The sequence below is a fragment of the Lathyrus oleraceus genome, chromosome 7 (assembly GCF_024323335.1).
Source record: "Lathyrus oleraceus cultivar Zhongwan6 chromosome 7, CAAS_Psat_ZW6_1.0, whole genome shotgun sequence".
Taxonomy (NCBI): Eukaryota; Viridiplantae; Streptophyta; class Magnoliopsida; order Fabales; family Fabaceae; genus Lathyrus; species Lathyrus oleraceus.
Window position 1 is genome coordinate 527,297,184 of NC_066585.1, and position 21,139 is coordinate 527,318,322.

General features: G+C 36.0%; 1 protein-coding gene across 1 annotated transcript; it reads right to left on the reverse strand.

Moving 5' to 3' along the window:
* Positions 1-2,517: 2,517 nt before the first annotated feature.
* LOC127107851 (AT-hook motif nuclear-localized protein 15) lies at positions 2,518-4,333 on the reverse strand. The gene is made up of 5 exons (XM_051045182.1): positions 3,702-4,333; positions 3,501-3,626; positions 3,264-3,425; positions 3,075-3,182; positions 2,518-2,989 (listed from the first exon to the last, which is right to left on the reverse strand). The coding sequence occupies exons 1-5, from the start codon at positions 4,266-4,268 to the stop codon at positions 2,840-2,842; spliced, it is 1,113 nt and encodes a 370-aa protein (XP_050901139.1). The 5' UTR covers positions 4,269-4,333; the 3' UTR covers positions 2,518-2,839.
* Between the last annotated feature and the right edge of the window lie 16,806 nt (positions 4,334-21,139).

Below are 21,139 nucleotides of genomic sequence, written 5' to 3' on the forward strand. Positions count from 1 at the left end.
CCTAGGATTTGTGTGGTTGATCCTGCAAGTAACCCAATTCTACAAGTTTTGGTAAACCAGAGGTTGTTCGCCAAAATTCACAGCGAACAATTATAACTCAAAAATTATCAATAACTAATTAAAATTGTATCATTACTCATCAGCTAAAAATTCCTAATCTACAAATGTAAAATCACATATATAGAGCCATTGGGTTCGACAATTATTTCCACACCAGACTTGTTTTCTTCACATGCATAACCATAATTTCTTAATGAGTTTATGACTTCTTCTAAACCATGACTCTCATGTTTCCACCAAATTTTCACAACATCTTATAACTTTAAATCAATCCTCTTAATTAGGTTACGAGCTTCGAAACACGACAAGAAGTTTGAATCCTGACCATTGTATGCATAAGCATTATCACTATCATACCAGTACCTTAACTTATGGTCTTTTACAAAACAACCCTAGCGAAGAAGACAACCTTAAATAAGCATATGTCCTATAATGAAATCAAAGGATGCAATTTAAATTTGATATAAAGGGAAATTCAATACAGTATATTATACGAAGTATAAACTCATATCAAATAGGAGACTCTTTTCATGAAAAACATAGAAGACAAAATATACAAAGTACAATACATTATACGAAGTATAAACTTACAATAAACAAAACATAGAATACAATTCAATACACTTAGAATCGGGAAACCTACAATATGATATGATACAATAAAAAATGTACAAGAAATTTAAGAACATACGTGACCAACCTGAATTTCAAAGAGATTATTTTAGTAGTTCATAATGCTTTAATGGAACCACAAACTGCAACTTTCAAAGCCCTTAACAACTTAAGAGACCTCTATGTTAACCAAGTGACTTCAAATAAAAGAGGGGGTGAATTGTGATGTATTTTTTGTGTGCAAGTTTAAAAAGAAAAATAGAGAATAAACCATTGAATTTTATCGTGATTCACCCCAAAACCAGGAGGCCTACGTTCAACACCTAAGGAGTAACCCTTGAGGTTTCTACTATCACATAAATTTTACAATATGATCATCCCACAACCTTCTAAGACCAAGTTTTTATCTTTGTTTAACTTGCAACCTTAACATCAAAATATCATATCAAAATTATTTACATAAGATAACCCTACTTAAGATTTTTCTCTCTCAGCATTAAATAGTATTTAAATGAATATGAAAATTTAGAAGAGTTAGTTAGTGAGTAGAAGAGAGGTTATCTCATATTTCTTGTGTTATCATATGAACACAATTCCTCTTTTAATAGTAAAAACTATGGCCAAGAAAGGAAATCATTTTAGAAGATTCATAATCGATTATGAACTAGTAAAATAGGAAAAAAATGGATCTAGATTATAATCAAAAATAAAGTTTCCTTAATTAATTATTGAATGAGATCGCTCCATAATCGACAAGACAAGTTACATAATTGATTAGAGGGAAATTTTTTGTGTCATAATCGATTAAAAATATGAAGGAGAGAGAAGGAGAGAGAGAACCACAATTTTTCTTTATCACCAGAACCCTGATAGTTGTGTCGGGATTTTTATGTTTATGTCTAACACGGTAGTTTCTTTATGATTATTTTGACGTAAATTAGTCTTTTCCATACTTCTTTAGAATATTTATTAAATTCTACAAAAACATAAAAAAAAAAAAAACTTAAAATTAAAAAAACACTTAAAATAACTATAAGTTATAGTAAACGTGCTATGACAAAGAGTAATTAATTAACACCTACAAGCTAATGAGCAATGAACAATGAAGCCTATCTTTATTTCACATTAATCTAACCAAATATTTTAATGCCTTCATCTTAGTATGGTGATGCAATTGTTTACAATTCCTTGCTTGAATAAACTTGAAACCTGAAAGTAGAGGCTTTGGCATGAACATCAAAAGCTAAAAACATCTAAAAACATGTTGTTTTTCCTATGATATTCAATGTTTAAGAGAGAGTAAAATGAAGCTAGCATGTTACCTTGAATGGACAAGAAAATTAGCAAGTCGCAGGTAATTTGTAGCTAATCTCTGTCTAACAGAATTAGTTGGAGACTAGTTGTGGATTAGCTATGGTATTTGCCGTAGCATGGATTGGGCGGCTAATTAGCTATTTATAACTTTCCTAGCTAAATTCAAACTAATATTTTAAAATTCCTAGTTAAACCAAAACTAAAATGTACCAACCAGACAAAGCTCGGTATGATAAAGGTACCAGCCAGACAAAGCTCGGTATGATAAAGGTACCAGCCAGACAAAGCTCGGTATGATAAAGGTACCAGCCAGACAAAGCTCGGTATGGAAGGAAACCTAACCTGACTCATCCAAAAGTATTTAGGTCATTTTGGTTTATACACATACCCGATGCGATGCTAGAAGTAAAATAGATGATAAGAGTGAAATTGCGATATTACTAGGGTATCATCCCACAAATGCATACAAGTAGTAGAATCCAAGAACTAAATTGTAGAAAAACATTAGAGGAAATACATTGTTCATTTTTAACATAAAACAGCACAGATCCAATACAACAAGAAGACATCATCCATGAACTTGTGTGACTTTCATCACTTTAACCAAACCAATCAGAAGTTAACAATGGTGGGCTTAAAGTCAATTATAATAACCTTTTCCAAGCTAGGAAGAAACACATCTGCAAACTCAACATGTGCAGGATGAGCCACATACTCTGCAAAGGTTGATTCAAACGCATGAGTAAAACCTTGGTGCAGGTTATCAGCACTTACATCCGTGCCCCTATAATACATATACGAGGATTGTTAATTTCATATATATGAGTCTATATACAATCTATACATGACAATTTCAAGTGTCCCCTACAGAAGGAGATTTCATGTCCTGATCATTTGAAGTACTAGTTGTTGCTGATGCCACTGATGGAGTTGTTGGCAAAAAACCAGACGTACAAGCTTCTTCTTTGATGGAGTTGTTGGGATCAATGTTGGCCCCAATCATCTGATCAACCAAAACATAAAGGTTGAAATTTATGCAGTCTGGCGTGAATTTCCATCAATCAATAATCGAAATAGGATATGCTTACTTGAAGAGGGACGGCTGCTATGGGAATCTTTTCATCATTTCGAGCAATCTCTGCAATTCTTGCACCTGTTTTCTTAGCAGTGTTTGTGTTGAATAAGGCCGCAGTAATCTAATTGAACAAAAAGATGAAGATTGTTACTCGCTTAAATAAAACGAATGAGTGCAGCCATTTTGAATATGATCTGCTTACTTTAACACGCCTGGCCACTATGAGAGAATTGACAGAAGCATTTCCAAACGGATTTCCCTTATCATCTATGCATGTAACCATACATGTTGCCTTTTCACGACAGTGACGACCAGCACCATCAACGAGACTTTTTATCGACATTAAATGTATCTCAAATTCTCCCTACATGCATATAGGAAATTGGAATAAACGGCACGCACACGCACACACAACAAAAATCAAAAGATATGATTTAACCTTGATGTGGATGGGACCGTCTGGAGTAAGATTCACAATGTCTGATACAGAACCGGATGCAGAAAGTATGATAACAGTTTTACGACGATTTGCCACAGATATGTTGTATAGAACCTCTACCACATCCTGCAAATCATATGTTCAGTAAATGTAATACAAAATTGCATCTGAAATGTTAACATTAGTCAGTTCATGTAATACCTGGCGAGCATTCAACTCAATCACATGAGGGGTGAGTTTTCCACCACGGGTACCAATAGGGCGGCCGGGTCTTCTCTTCGTTGGAGTTTCTGCAGAAGTTGCTTCTGAAGTTGTTAGAGAAGGTCCTTCTTTTCTATTCTTTGAACCAGGAAGGCGTCCTCTTCTCCTCTTGGTTGGAGTTTCTGAAGAAGTTGTTAAAGAAGGTCCCTCTTTTCTCTTCATTGGTGTTAGGTTGGGAGAAGAATCCAATGGCAATGGCACTGGAAATATTGAAGAATTATTCATTGCTGCATCACCACCTAACAATTTTCTTTTCTTGGAAGAAGTTTCAGTTTCAATTTCAGAAGGTTCTTCTTTGATGTGAAGTTGATTCAAGAATGAAGAATCCAATGGCAATTGCGGCAGTCTATCGTCACCATCTTCTTCTTGATGATCGGTAGCAGAAGTACCGATCATCTTTGCTGCTTCCTCCTTCTTATCATCCTCTTCCATTTTTGTGCCACAAGAACAATAAGTTTTGAAACTATGGAATGTGAACTGAGAGAGAGAGATTGATTTGATTTGCATGAATGAAGAGCTTCAACTAACTAAGAAGGAAATATAACTAACTGTTTATAACTGCTTCTAACTGATCAACTGTCATAACAGAAAACTAAGAAGGAAATGTAACTAATTTGTTGGATTTGTTTATAAAACTTGAGGTGGATAAAGTTGCTCTCTTGTGGGATTTGTGCTAATCATCTTGAATCAAGATTCTTAGACATAGTTCCAAGTTTGTCACTGTGGCATTTCAATTAGTGAAGGGTAGACATACTCGAGCACTTCCCATCTGCCCCTAGACAATTAAAATTCCTATTAGTTGTGGTCGATTACTTCACCAAATAGATTGAGGGCGGAGAAATGTCCAAGATAACCACAAAATGGGTGCGTCATTTTTATTGACGAAATATTATTTGCAAGTTTAAGTTACTAAAAGACCATTGTCTCTGACAACGGGACACAATTTTATTGCTCTTTTATGATCAACTTCTATAAAAATATAGAAATCTAGATGAGATTTATCTCGATCAAGCACCCTTAAGAGAATAGTTTGGTGGAGTCAGCCAAAAGATCACACTAATCGGAATGAGAAAAAATATTGACGAACCTAAAGGATTTTTGACCGAGCAACTTCATTAGGTACTATGGTATTACCATACAACATGTAATTCATCAACCAAGGAGTCCCCTTTCTAAATGGCCAATGGTTTGGAAGAAATGCTCCGAGTTGATATTAACACAACAATTTGGCAAAGAGAATATTTCAACAAGGAGGAGAATCAAGCCGAGCTCAGAAGTTCAGTTGAGTTGATAGAAAAAATCACAGAAATGGCTTACAATCAGAAGTTTACAACAAAGCAAAGAGAGACAAGAAGATACAACACAAAGGTGAGACCTAGAAAAGTATAGGAAGGCGACATGGTGATAAAACAAGTAATAGCCCCGACTGAAACCATAAATATCATTTGGTATTGTTAATGTGCTTTAAGTATCAATTGTGTTTTGATATTTTACAAATCGATTATTGTTTCATTGCGTATTTGTAATTTGTCTCTTATTTTAATTCATTTGTGTGATTATAACATTCTTTCCATTAGATTGTAATCGCTTCAACTACATAATTGTACCATTAAGAACCCTTTACATTTCATGATATATTCATTTGATCCTTGTTAGTTATTTCCTTTTTGAGCCTATGAAAGTTACTGTTTTATCATTTCCACATGAGTAGCTTGAATCAAAAGTTATAACATTTGAATTTTGATGATTTGGTATTTGATTCGACTCATGTGTTATATTTGATTTGAATCAATCACCTATTGAAAATTGAAATATCATTATGGATCAAATGATTCAGATAAAAAATTGAACATGATTCGAATCATAAACTCATTTGATTCGAATCAAGTGCAAATAATAATTTAAATCGTTAGCTTTAAAAAGCGCCCTTTTTGACACTATCCAGATTGATTAGAATCACAAATACTTCTTAATTTGAATCAAACCTTAAAAAATCAAATCTTCCATCACTTATTTAAATGACGATTTCTTATGGTGAAAGTAACAATTGTGGGAAACCTATGATGATATATAGAGACAAAAATTGTGATTTTTGCCTTCTCTTCTTAGTGTGTTCATCTTTACACCATTATTTTCTCTTCTACTACAAACATCAACCCTTTGATATTGACTCCATGTCAATTCTTTATCTTTTTTGTTGCATCTTATTTTATGCAATTTGGTTGTTGTTCTTGTGTGAATTTGAGAATGAATTGATTAATCTTGTTGAAAATTGATTAAGCTCTTGATAACAATCAAGAACCAAGACCCATTCATCTAGAAACTTGATTGAACCTTGTGTGTGTATGTTCTTCTTTCATCAAAACGGAATTACTTGACTAATCGCTTATAATGTCAGTTGTTGTTGAGATTTACTGGCACAGTTCACCATCTTCATCCTTAGTCCTTTTCCTAATTTATGGACTTTCCTCTAAAGATTTAATGTAAGGGAGACTAGTGGTACATTAGGTGTAACACCCTTCTACCCAAACGACATATTTAAATAATTATCAGAGTACAACATGTAGAAGAGTTTACATTTCTTACGACATAACACTATCGCATCACAATAAACAAAAACCAACATATCTTATTAAAATTCCGCAGCGGACAACCACACAAATATTATAATAATGTTTCAACATTTCCTCAACTAATATCTCAACATTTTAGTCATCATAAACAACTTAAATAATAACCAATTATCTATCGAATCCCATAACCCCGGTGTCACATGACCAGAGCATTTGACTCGACTCTGTAGAATAACTCTACACTTATTCCTCGAACCTCAACAATAGCTACTCCTCTTTATCTGCACATTGCTCATCATAGATGAACATAAACACATGCAGAAGGGGTGAGAATTACATTATTAAATAATAATATAACGACAGAAATATAAACATAAATATATATTCCACATATGCCAACACAGCTCATCATCATTATCATAATCAACAAACTCATGGACATCAACAAAACAACACATCAATTGCAATGCACACACCCATGCATGACTCAACACGACTCGGTATACCCATTTTGTGACCAACTACAGGATCACCACTCCCAGATTCATCACCATAGAATCCGAGTTCCCCGCAAGGAACCAAGCCTCTCAACAAGCCCGGAGTCAACAGCATCATTGGAACTCAGTCCGTTCATCACTAGGCATCGGCCTTTCATGAATGCATGCACACCAAACATGCATCATAATCAACATAGCAACAACAGCATCATATAGTCATGGTATTATCATCATTAATAGCATGACATACAACTCAACAAAATTACTCATCATAATTCACTACAATAGGCCAGTCACCAATTGGGTTCACAACATAAAATTTAACAATTTTTTTTCCACACTGCAACAGTGTTAACCGGTTAACGCCCTGGGTTAACCGGTTAACGCAGGAAAATTACACTTCCAGGCAAAACGCAACAGTGTTAACCGGTTAACGCCCTGGGTTAACCGGTTAACGCAGGCAAAACAGTACATTTTCACAAAATATAACAGTGTTAACCGGTTAACGCCCTGGGTTAACCGGTTAACGCAGACAAAACAGCAGTCCCTGCGCTAACACAAGGCAGAATGCAGAGTTCTCCGCATTTTCCGCCGTTGGAGGACTTCCGGACCTCCGATTCCACTTCCGTAAAAAGCTGTACGTTCGGAAATTCATAACTAACCTAAACACATATTCAATTACAGTCTAAACGCAGTTTCATCCAACATGATTTTCCATCAAAACCCCAACTTTCCCAATCCCCCTAACATCCTCAAAATCCATCAACAATCCAACATATATATGAAATTGCTCGCATATTATCGTTTAATAAGATTCAGACCCCTTACCTCTTTGGATTGAAGGAAGCTCTGAGCAATCTTTGGCCTTTTCCTCTTCCTTCTCTTTCTCTTAGCGTTTCTCCCCTTTCTCTGACTCTGAAGCAAAGCACGTGAAAACCCAACTCTGAGTTCTCTTGGCTTCTTATATCAATTCCACTTTTACCCTTCCACTCTTCATATTCCATTTATTTTATTATTTAATTATTATTAAAATAAATAACATCTATAATAATAATAAAAATAATCCAATAATTCAACTTTATTTATTAAATTAATAAAATAATATTAACTCAATTAAATAATTCTTTTATTTTAATCGGGGTGTTACAACTCTCCCCCACTAAAAGAGTTTTCGTCCTCGAAAACATACCTCAAGCAAATAGAGCCGGATACGACTCCTTCATCTGATCTTCACGCTCCCAAGTCAAGCTCTCACCAGCTGGACCTCCCCAAACAACTTTCACCAGAGCAATCTTCTTACCTCTCAGGGTCTTCTCTTCTCGGTCATCTATCCTAATTGGCAACACCTCCACGGTCAAATTATCCCTCACCTGGATATCATCCAACTGAACAACATGTGAAGGATCCGCAATATATTTTCTCAACTGAGATACATGAAACACATCATGCAGATTAGAAAGCGACGGCGGTAAAGCTATCCGATACGCCACTTCCCCAACCCTCTTCAAAACCTGATACGGACCCACAAACCTCGGAGTAAGCTTTTTAGACTTTAAAGCTCTACCCACACCTGTCGTCGGAGTAACTCTCAAGAACACATGATCTCCCTCTTGGAACTCAAGTGCCTTTCTCCTGTTATCATGATAACTCTTCTGACGACTCTGAGAAATCTTCATTTTCTCCTGAATCATCTTAACCCTTTCAGTCGTCTGCTGCACGATCTCAGGTCCGAGTACAACACTCTCACCTGATTCATACCAACACAATGGAGTTCTACACCTCCTACCATACAATGCTTCATATGGAGCCATACCGATACTAGCATGAAAACTATTATTATAAGTAAACTCCACCAACGGCAAATAACTATCCCAAGAACCACTCTGCTCCAACACACAAGCTCTCAACAAATCCTCCAAGGATTGGATAGTTCTTTCAGTCTGACCATCAGTCTGAGGATGATAAGCTGAACTCAACCTCAACTTAGTCCCCAACGCTTTCTGCAACCTTTCCCAAAATCTAGAAGTAAATCTGGGATCTCTATCAGACACAATACTGGATGGAATACCATGCAGCCTCACTATCTCCTCAATATACAACTCTGCCAACTTCTCTAAAGAGTGATTAATCTTCATCGGCAAGAAATGCGCCGACTTAGTCAATCGATCCACAATCACCCAAATAGAATCATTACCTTTCACCGTCCTCGGCAATCCCGTCACAAAATCCATGGAAATGCTATCCCACTTCCATTCAGGAATCTTCAAGGGTTGCATCATACCTGCCGGTTTCTGATGTTCAATCTTTGACTTCTGACAAGTCAAACAGGCATACACAAACTTAGCAACATCTCTTTTCATACCAGCCCACCAAAACAACTTCTTCAAATCTTGATACATTTTAGTTGCACCTGGATGGATACTCAATCCACTCCTATGGCCCTCTTCAAGAATACTCTTTTTCAATTCAGACACCTCAGGAACACAAACTCTACCTTTAAATCGCAGGATGCCATTCTCATCAATCTCAAAATCACCACCATTACCCTGGTTAACCATAGTAATATGATCAACTAGAGCGACATCAACTTGCTGACCATTCCGAATATCTTCCAGAATTCCACTAGTCAACTTCAGCATACCCAACTTTACACTATCAGCGGAAACTTCACAACCCAAACTCATATCACGGAACTGTTCAATTAACTCAAGTTCCCGAACCATCATCATAGACATATGTAGAGACTTCCTACTCAGCGCATCTGCAACTACATTAGCCTTACCGGGATGATAACTCAATTCAAAGTCAAAATCCTTCAGTAATTCTAACCACCTTCTCTGCCTCATATTTAACTCTTTCTGATCAAACAGATACTTCAGACTCTTGTGATCACTGAACACTTCGAATCTGGAACCATACAGATAATGCCTCCACATTTTCAACACAAATACAACAGCTGCAAGTTCTAGATCATGCGTAGGATAATTCCTCTCATGAACTCTCAACTGTCTAGAAGCATAAGCTACAACTTTACCATTCTGCATCAAAACACCACCAAGACCCATCAAAGAAGCATCACAATAAACAACGAAAGACTCACCAGGATTAGGCAAGATCAACACTGGAGCACTGGTCAACCGCCTCTTCAACCCAACAAAACTGGCTTCACAAGCTGCATCCCACACATACACTTGACCCTTCTTAGTCAACTGCGTCAACGGCAATGCCAACTTAGAGAAGCCCTCAATAAATCTGCGATAATAACCAGCTAACCCCAGAAAACTGCGTATCTCAGTAGCAGACTTCGGAGTCTCCCACTGTAATACAACATCCACTTTAGCAGGATCAACAGAAATTCCACCACTCGAAATCACATGGCCAAGGAAACTCACTTCCTTCAACCAGAACTCACATTTAGATAACTTTGCATATAATTTCTTTTCCCTTAACACCTGTAAAACAATTCTCAGATGTCCTGCATGCTCTTCTTCCGTCTTAGAATATATTAATATATCATCTATGAACACCACAACAAAATTATCAAGGTACGGATGAAATATACGATTCATATATTCCATAAACACACCTGAAGCATTAGACACACCGAACGGCATCACAGTGTATTCATAATGACCATACCTCGTACGGAAAGCAGTCTTCGCAATATCCTCTGACTTCACTCGGATCTGATGATAACCCGACCGCAAATCAATCTTACTGAAAACATGAGCTCCAACCAACTGGTCCATCAAATCATCAATCCTCGGCAATGGATACCGATTCTTGATAGTCACCTTATTCAACTGCCGATAATCGACACACAACCTCATCGTACCTTCTTTCTTCTTCACTAACAATACTGGTGCACCCCAAGGAGAAACACTTGGACGCACAAACTTCTTCTCAAGCAATTCTTCAAGTTGCTTCTTCAATTCAACTAATTCAGTTGCCGACATTCTATAAGGAGACATCGACACTGGACTCGTACCTGGTACTAAGTCAATGGCAAATTCGACTTCACGTTCTGGAGGTAAATCACTTACATCCTCCGGAAACACATCCTAAAATTCACAGACAACAGGCAAATCTACACTCATCACTTTCTTATCCGCTTGCAGAGACGCAAATAAAGCGAATATCTGAGCTTCATCTTTCACAAAATCCCCCACCTGCCTAGCAGATAGAAATCTTGCCTCATCATTCTCACCAACTTCAGAAAACCGCACCGTCTTCCTATAGCAGTTGATGAACACGCCATAGAATTCTAGCCAATTCATTCCCAGAATAATATCGATTTGGCGCAAGGGTAAGCACACCAAATCAACCACGAACTCTCTCTCAAAGATCGTCAAATGACAACCTCGACAGACAACAGAAGTCTTCACAGAACCATTAGCAGGAGTATCTATCACCATACTTCCGCCTAGGGACGACATAATCACACCAATCCTGGTCGCACACTCATACGAAATAAACGAATGGGTAGCACCAGTGTCAACAATAGCAAGCAATTCAACATTATTAATCAAGCAAGTACCTTTAATCAGATTATCTTCTTTAGGAGCTTCAGCCCCACTCAAAGCAAACACCCTACCAGTAGTATGAGCTGCAGTAGCCGCCTTCTTCGGTTTCGAGCACTGCGAACTGATATGGCCTTTCTCGCCACAATTAAAACATGTCGGACCAGCATCCTTACATTCCGTAACTCTATGACCAGCCTGACCGCATCGGAAACATCTCAGCACTTTCTTGGTACAGCTATCAGCACGGTGGCCTGGCTCGCCACACTTGAAACATTTACCAGCTATGGGAGATCCTCCCCCACTTGGCTTCTTCTCATCTACCACTTTCTGCTTACCTTTACCATTCGGAGATGCATAAGGACTACCACGATCCCTATTCTTCTTCTCACTAAGACTCTTGTAATGTAGCAGTCCTAGCCTTGCTATCTTCATCAAATATCCTGCACTTATTAACCAGTGTAGGAAACCTACGAATCTCCTGGTAACCAATGCCTTGTTTGATCTCGGGACGCAACCCGTTCTCAAACTTGACACACTTGGATTCCTCAGCATCAGCATTATTATAATGAGGACAATACTGCACCAGCTCCTCAAACTTCGAAGCGTAATCAGCAACAGACATGTTACCCTGTTTCAGTTCTAGAAATTCCATTTCCTTCTTACATCGCACATCAGCAGGAAAATATTTCTCCAGAAAGGCCGTCTTGAACCTTTCCCAAGTCATCTCAGCACCTGGTACTTCAATTCTTTGGCGAGTGTTATCCCACCAGTTTTCAGCCTCTTCAGATAACATATGCGTACCAAACTGCACCTTCTGTGCTTCAGTACACGTCATCACCCGGAAAATCTTCTCAATCTCCTTCAGCCAAATCTGAGCACCATCTGGATCATAGCGCCCTTTGAATGTAGGAGGGTTATTCTTCAGAAACCTTCCCAAATTCCTAAACTCGTCGACCGGCGGATTCTGCTGCGCCTGCATAGCCTGCGCCATAGCAGCCAAAGCCTCAGCAATCGCACGGTCATTTTCTCCAGCCATACTCTGCACAACACAACCACAACCGTTAAATATTGACAGTGTCATTTACACTAATCGACCAACAGGGAAAACCTCACATTAAGACTCGACTGGACTGACCATGCTCTGATACCACTATTGTAACACCCTTCTACCCAAACGACATATTTAAATAATTATCAGAGTACAACATGTAGAAGAGTTTACATTTCTTACGACATAACACTATCGCATCACAATAAACAAAAACCAACATATCTTATTAAAATTCCGCAGCGGACAACCACACAAATATTATAATAATGTTTCAACATTTCCTCAACTAATATCTCAACATTTTAGTCATCATAAACAACTTAAATAATAACCAATTATCTATCGAATCCCATAACCCCGGTGTCACATGACCAGAGCATTTGACTCGACTCTGTAGAATAACTCTACACTTATTCCTCGAACCTCAACAATAGCTACTCCTCTTTATCTGCACATTGCTCATCATAGATGAACATAAACACATGCAGAAGGGGTGAGAATTACATTATTAAATAATAATATAACGACAGAAATATAAACATAAATATATATTCCACATATGCCAACACAACTCATCATCATTATCATAATCAACAAACTCATGGACATCAACAAAAAACACATCAATTGCAATGCACACACCCATGCATGACTCAACACGACTCGGTATACCCATTTTGTGACCAACTACAGGATCACCACTCCCAGATTCATCACCATAGAATCCGAGTTCCCCGCAAGGAACCAAGCCTCTCAACAAGCCCGGAGTCAACAGCATCATTGGAACTCAGTCCGTTCATCACTAGGCATCGGCCTTTCATGAATGCATGCACACCAAACATGCATCATAATCAACATAGCAACAACAGCATCATATAGTCATGGTATTATCATCATTAATAGCATGACATACAACTCAACAAAATTACTCATCATAATTCACTACAATAGGCCAGTCACCAATTGGGTTCACAACATAAAATTTAACAATTTTTTTTCCACACTGCAACAGTGTTAACCGGTTAACGCCCTGGGTTAACCGGTTAACGCAGGAAAATTACACTTCCAGGCAAAACGCAACAGTGTTAACCGGTTAACGCCCTGGGTTAACCGGTTAACGCAGGCAAAACAGTACATTTTCACAAAATATAACAGTGTTAACCGGTTAACGCCCTGGGTTAACCGGTTAACGCAGACAAAACAGCAGTCCCTGCGCTAACACAAGGCAGAATGCAGAGTTCTCCGCATTTTCCGCCGTTGGAGAACTTCCGGACCTCCGATTCCACTTCCGTAAAAAGCTGTACGTTCGGAAATTCATAACTAACCTAAACACATATTCAATTACAGTCTAAACGCAGTTTCATCCAACATGATTTTCCATCAAAACCCCAACTTTCCCAATCCCCCTAACATCCTCAAAATCCATCAACAATCCAACATATACATGAAATTGCTCGCATATTATCGTTTAATAAGATTCAGACCCCTTACCTCTTTGGATTGAAGGAAGCTCTGAGCAATCTTTGGCCTTTTCCTCTTCCTTCTCTTTCTCTTAGCGTTTCTCCCCCTTTCTCTGACTCTGAAGCAAAGCACGTGAAAACCCAACTCTGAGTTCTCTTGGCTTCTTATATCAATTCCACTTTTACCCTTCCACTCTTCATATTCCATTTATTTTATTATTTAATTATTATTAAAATAAATAACATCTATAATAATAATAAAAATAATCCAATAATTCAACTTTATTTAATTAAATTAATAAAATAATATTAACTCAATTAAATAATTCTTTTATTTTAATCGGGGTGTTACATTAGGGTATCTAATGTTTTTGTGTGTAGCTGGTTTTTTATTGTAACAGGTGCAAGTATTATTTCTTGAGTGCAATTTGGTATTGAGTTGTTATCTAACAATATTATAGTTTACATTATACTCCAAGGAAGACTTTGGAAAAATCAAGTATCAACGGTCTGTAAGTTGGAGTTGGAAGTTGTACTTCTTTGGTGGCATTGGAGAAAGATTACTTGCATGCAAAGTTAGGAGTTGTCCAATATATGCTCAGTTAATGGCAATCACTCAGACAAGAAATCGGTGGAATCATGAGGGTCTTTAGACACAAGTACTTGGAGTAGTTTATTGTGGATATCACGATTATTGGATCAAGATCTTGAGGGATCTTGTATTGTGTTAGTAGTTTAGTGTCTGCATCATTAGAGGAATTATCGTGTGATAGTTCTTTGTAATTAAAATGATGTAATTATTTTATCATCATAGTGGAATATTGTGATTATATTTTGATGGCATCATCCATTGAAGTGTGCATGTAGGAAAAGCAAAGAAGAATGTTGAAGCACTATATATTTATGTGTATCTTTACCTTTCCTTATCCTTTTACTTTACAAACATTCATTCATATTAGATGTTGCATATTTTCAAGATTGTATTGATTGTATACCATATAGGTTAGACCATACTTATAGTAATTTAATGTATAAGCTTAGGTATGTGGTGTATCAGTCTTAAGGAATCATCATGAAGTCAACTATGCATTGTTAAGAGCATCTAAGTAATGCGTTTTTAAATCGCTTCGCTCAAAGCGGCTTTAGTTGTCATGTAAGTGATTTGCACTATAAGTAATCAATCTCACGGTAACCTCGTGTACCATTTCATATGACATTGATTCATTGAGATGCTTCCAATCCCTCGTTTTGTGTTTTGCTTCCACACTTTTTAAAATCTCCAATTTCCTTATATGGGACCTAAGAAGTTTTTCACATTGCCTAAAAGCTTTTTTTGGGTCTATTCATCCCCTCCCCCCGCCCTTTAAAAATCGTTGTTTCCATATTCTCATCCAACAATTGATATCAGAGCCCGACTTTTGATTAAAGTCTGGCGACTCCAAAAGTCGAGGATATGGTTCCTTCGAACCTAGACGAGTTTTCTTAAACATTTTGGAAGCTTATGTTATTCAATGGATCTCAATGAAACTACATTGAGTTACTTGTGTTTAATTATTCAATTACATAGCTTAATTCAAAATAATACCTTACTAGAATTTCCTTTAAGGCATTAGTTATACTTTAGATGTTCTTTAAGTTTTGATTCATCCAGGATTGAACTAACAATATTTTTGAGATATATGCAGTATGTTTGTGACATTGTTTCTTAAAGGTTATTTATGGATTGATCCTAATTTGAAAGTCATGCATTCACACTACAATATGCTAGAAAGTATTATGAGAAAAGGATAAGAAAACAAAAGCATCTTCTCGTGACCTAGTCTTCCAAGGTTGTTGTAAAAAGAAGATGAAGGCAGTTTTTGTGACTATTAGTAATGATTTTATGGAGTTTCAACCAACTATAATAGATTTGAGGAATGTACTTGAAGTGCTTATCAATCGTCCAAGAGTTGAATTAGTAATTCATGATTGACAAATTATACCATTCAGTCATGATCATAATATTGTCGTTTCAAAGTTCATCTGAAGCCTTATGAAGAAGGGTCTGAAAATATTCTTTTAATGTGCAATATGAGTTCTATCCAATTCGTAATTAATTGTTCGTGTTTAAAGTCTGTGTTATCCTTGTTGTTGATTTCCACTTGGTATCGTAATCAACAAGTTAAACTTAGATCTTCTAAATTGGTATGATCATTCCAACCCTTCTTTATTTCTTTTGCATATGCACCGGAGTATTTATTCTTTCGCCTATGTGTGTTGTGTGATTTATATATGTTTGTGTATGTGCTATGTTTATGCATTTATCTCTTAATTGCTAAATCATTCAATGCATCAGTTTGAATTTATGTTATTCGTTCATTGCATTCATATGCATCTTTCATACATTCATGCATCATCATTATTTTTGTGCATTACAAAATTGTATTCACATTAAAACACCTTTGCATTAAAAAAAATTATATTCACATTAAAACACATTTGCATTAAAAAAATTGAGCATTTACATTATAAAAGACTCAATTATTTTTCATTCATACATACTATAAATCCATTTTCCCTCGTAAGCATTAAAAATTATTTTAAGTGTTTTGGTTGTTTTGTGAAAAGTCTCATTTTTTAACTTTTTCAAAAATTTGGTCTTTTTATTCTAATCAATGAGTTACAACTAAACTCGTGATTCAAATCATTCCATTAAGACTCAAGGTGTTTCATTTTTATTCGAATCAAACATTTTCAACTGGTCACGTGATTCGAATCATTTTTGTTGAGATTCAAGACTGTTCAATTTGATTCAAATCAAATTTTTAACTTGATCTGAATCAAAATCTGAAAAGTCACGTTGAAACTCACTTGTTTTCACTTTTTCATTTTTCAAATTTCATTCCATCATTTTCTCTTTATCATGAATGCTACCTGATCAAATTTTTCAAAAACACTATCATTCATCATCTCTACTCATTATCATCATAATTTATCATCTCATTAAACATCATTACTCATCATCTCTATCCATCATCAACAATGGTGTATGAATATGGATACAAAGGAAGACTTGAAAAACAAAGGAACAAGCAACCTGTCTCAACCTCCATTGGTTCTGATCCACATGTTCCTATTCCAAAGAGGTCAAGGACAAAGGTACAAGGTAGCAAGGCATCCACTGGTGGGGTTTTGAGCAAGAAGGTCAAATGCTCATCTGTTTCAGGTTCATCTTCTTTGACTATGTTGTGAAGTAAAGTTTCTCATTTGTTTCTTGAAGATAGTTTACAAAAATACCAAGATAAGTTTCTTTATAAGCCAATAGACCCTGAGTATTTTGTTGATGTTACTAATGAGGCTGAACTGGAAAAAAAATCTTGAAACCTTTTGCTGACAATAACTTATTGAAGCTCATTGGCATGAATATGTTTTTGTCTTAGGGAGATATGTCATTTTATCATTTAGAAATTGGGGCTTCTTCCGATTGGGAAATCTCGTTGATTTCGATCGAAAAAGGATTTTTCACAAGTTCTAGGGGTATTTTGTCCCCTTCTATGCTTGTATCTTTCAGGATCTATGGGGTACGTCTTCCACTAACCCATTTCGAGAAGAAGGTTCTAAATCATCTTTGTATCCCCCCTTTGTAATTCCATCCTTGTGTTTGGGACTTCGTGCAAGTATTTTAATACTGGTAGGAATATCAGGGGAAATCAAATTTGGCTTCCCGAGATCTTTTCTTCAATCTTTTTGAGGTGTGTCCTGCTTCAAAGGGTGTTGTTGGCCGCGAGCTTGTTTCCACATGTCGTGTCTGAAACCAAGTTTTCAAGGTCTACATTTACAAATATAAATATTTTTAATTTATTACTTTCTAGCCAAACCTCTTACTCTTCTAGCTCACGAGGAGTTTTGCATCGTTTTTTTACTTCTGATGAGCGAACATGTTACATGGAACGACATCAACAATTTCGGTCCTCTGAACATTTTTTTGAATGTGCCAAAAGTTATTTGGCACCTCATGATGCCCTCAAGGATACTGATAAGGATTTGGATATGAAGGAGGTTATAAGTTTAATTCCTTTATAACTTGCACAATTTTGTATGCTCCCCTTGTTCTTATAAATTGGAACTAAAGTGATTATTCTCCTTTCACCCAAAATTGCTTTGATCTCATAATTTCATAAGAAAATTTCGTGAGTCACTCAATATCTCTATCTTCAAGAATTTTCCACACTTCAATATGTACGTTTTTTAGCTCAACCATCTCATTATTACTCATTTTTTTCAACACTTATTTTTCTTTGTGTTTTTTAATTTCACGGTAGAAATTATAGTTACTCAATCATCTTCTCTAATCTCGAGCTTCTTAAACTGCGTGATATATCACATCCTTCATTAAATAAATTGTAGAAATACATTTTTTAAATATCCTTTATACCAAGGTCGCTGTAAAAAGAAGATGAAAGAATTTTTTGTGACTATTGGCAATGATTTTATGGAGTTTCAACCAAATATAACAGATTCGAGGAATGTACTTGAAGTGCTTATCAATCGTCCAAGAGTTGAATTAGTGATTCGGGATTGAAATTTTGTGTCAATCAATAATGATCATAGTATCGTCGTTTCAAAGTTCATATGAAGCCTTATGAAGAAGAGTCTGACAATATTCTTTAGACGTGTTGTGAGATATTGAATCAAACTCTAGTATGGTCGAAGGCTAGCTTCTTGGTTTGACAATCATACAGGGTTGTTAGCATGCCATCGAAGTTTGTTCACATGTTGTAGTCGAAGTATGCTAGGACTTTTAGCATGTTGAATTGGGTCTATTTGTTATGCACAATTGTTTAAGTTAGCTTGTTCTCTAAGTTAACTTGTATAATGGGCCTGTGTGTAAAAACTCATCTTCGTATCCCCCTTCGCAACTTTATCCTTATGTTTGGGGCTTCGTGCAAGTATTTTGATACAGGTACGAATATCATGGGAAATCAAATTTGGCTTCCCGAGATCTTTTCTTCAATCTGTTTTAGGTGTGTCTTGCTTCGAATGTTGTTGTTGGCCACGAGCTTGTTTTCATCTGCTGTGTTCGAAACTGAGTTTTCAAGGTCTACATTGACAAATGAAAATATTTTAAGTTTAATTACTTTCTAGCCAAACCTCTTACTCTTCTGACTCACTAGGAGTTTTGCATCGTGTCTTATACTACTGATGAGCGAACAGGTTGCATGGAACGACGTCAACGATTTTGGCCATCTGAACATTTTTCTGAATGTGCCAAAAGTTACTAGGTACCTCATGATTCCCTCAAGGACACTGATAAGGATATGAAGGAGGTTATAAGTTTAATAACCTTATAACTTGCACAATTTTGTATGTTCCCCCTCTTCTTATAAATTGAAACTAAAGTGAGTATTCTCCGTTCATCTAAAATTTATTTTGGTATCATAATTTCATAATAAAATTTGGTGAGTCACTCAATACCTCTTTCTCCAAGAATTTTCCACACTTCAATATATACGTTTTCTGGCCCAACCGTCTCACTACTCATTTTTTTCAACACTTATTTTTCTTTGTGTTTTTTAATTTGACGGTAGAAATTATAGTTTCTCAATCATCTTCTCTAATCTCGAACTTCTTAAACGGTGTGATATATCACATCCTTCATTAAATAAATTGTAGAAATACATTTTTTAAAAATCCTTTATACCATCTTCATAAATAAAAAATTATTCTTATTCATCTTTAACACACTTCACTTGATTTAAATAAAAAAATTATTGTTATACTCGCTATTTATCCATTTAAATCTCCTCTAAGAAAAATCTTCTCATTGGAGTATATCTTAAAATAAACCTTCTAAATCTTAAAAAAAAAAATTTAGTTGAAATATTTTGCTTACCTAATCTAAAGTGCATAAGTACTAGTGACATTAATAAAAATACATTGTTCAACAAATTTTAGGATTATAATGAGAGCTCCTACTCTTTTTATATGCATAATATTCTTCTTCTACTCCTTAATTAACAATAGTTTAGATTCCATTTCTATCAATCTATACCCATACTTTTATCTCTAAGGTTTGAAACTTATCTAAACTTCTAAGATTATCATTTCGTGCGATAAATGGTTCAACTTGAAAACATACGAGTCTCTCATATTTCCACAAAGGACCAACCGACAGATATTCTAACAAAGCCTATGCATCGAACCAGATTTTCATTTCTAAGAGACAAAATTTGTGTCATTGATGGTGACCCAATTTTGAGGGGGCATAATAATAGATAAGAATAAGTTGTTCCAATAGTTAAGTGTAACCAACCATTCCTATTACTATGCATATGAGTTGGTATAGTTTGAATTATTCATTGCTTAATACTAGGAATCAATAATAGGGTTCCCTTAAGATTAGGAATCAATTATACACTCAAGTATCACTTGTATCTATAAATACTCAGCATTTATGGCTGAAACACAAAATAAAAAAATCATTCTCTTTATTACATATATTGTATTAAACTCAGCAACAAGCAATAACTATCGATCAACAAGAGAAACTTGAAATATAGCATCCTAACATGGCAACTAAATTTCTAATTATTCTTCCTAAAGAAACAACTGAAAAGAAAAGGAAACAGCTGAATTTCAAGTGTCTTTCTACCAACATTCTAGAAGCTTCTTCTTCGATGAAAACGGCCGTGTTCTTTTCTTTTCTTGGTTGAAGTTTCATCCGAAGTTGTTTGAGTTTCAGAAGATCTCTCTTTTCTCTTCTTTGGTGTTAAACTCAGCATAGCATCCAATGGCAATGTTGACGAATCCATCACTGCTACTTCTTTCTTGTTGAATCTTCTTCCCCTAGAACAAGAACCAGAAGCTTGAGTTTGAGTTTGAGTTTGAGAAGGTCTTTCATTGATGTTAAGTCGAGAGGAGAAGGAAGAATCCAATGATTCAATGTCATTATTGATTGCAGCATCAGAAGATGAACCGATAATCTCTGCTGCTGCATCAGAAGATGAACCGATAATCTCTGCTGCTCCATCCTCATTCATTGCTGCTGCATCAGAAGATGAACCGATAATCTCTGCTGCTCCATCCTCATTCATTGCTGCTTTATCATCGTCACCATCTTTCTGATGATCAGGAGTGGAAGAATTGTTCATCTTTTCAGCTCTACAAGAACAAGAAGAATTGTCAAGAAACTATGGAATGTGAACATGAGAAAGAGAAAGAGATGGATTATATATTTATAGTATGAATGAAGAAATTATCTAACAAACTGTTTATAACTACTTTCTAACTTATCA

What these genes read in the sequence shown, in the direction of transcription:
- LOC127107851 (XM_051045182.1), bottom strand. Translation starts at nt 4,268, where the DNA reads ATGCAAATCAAATCAATCTCTCTCTCTCAGTTCACATTCCATAGTTTC. An exon ending in TTGAGTTGAATGCTCGCCAG is followed by an intron (nt 3,627 to 3,701) that starts GTATTACATGAA and finishes TATGATTTGCAG; the next exon opens with GATGTGGTAGAGGTTCTATA. An exon ending in ACGGTCCCATCCACATCAAG is followed by an intron (nt 3,426 to 3,500) that starts GTTAAATCATAT and finishes ATATGCATGTAG; the next exon opens with GGAGAATTTGAGATACATTT.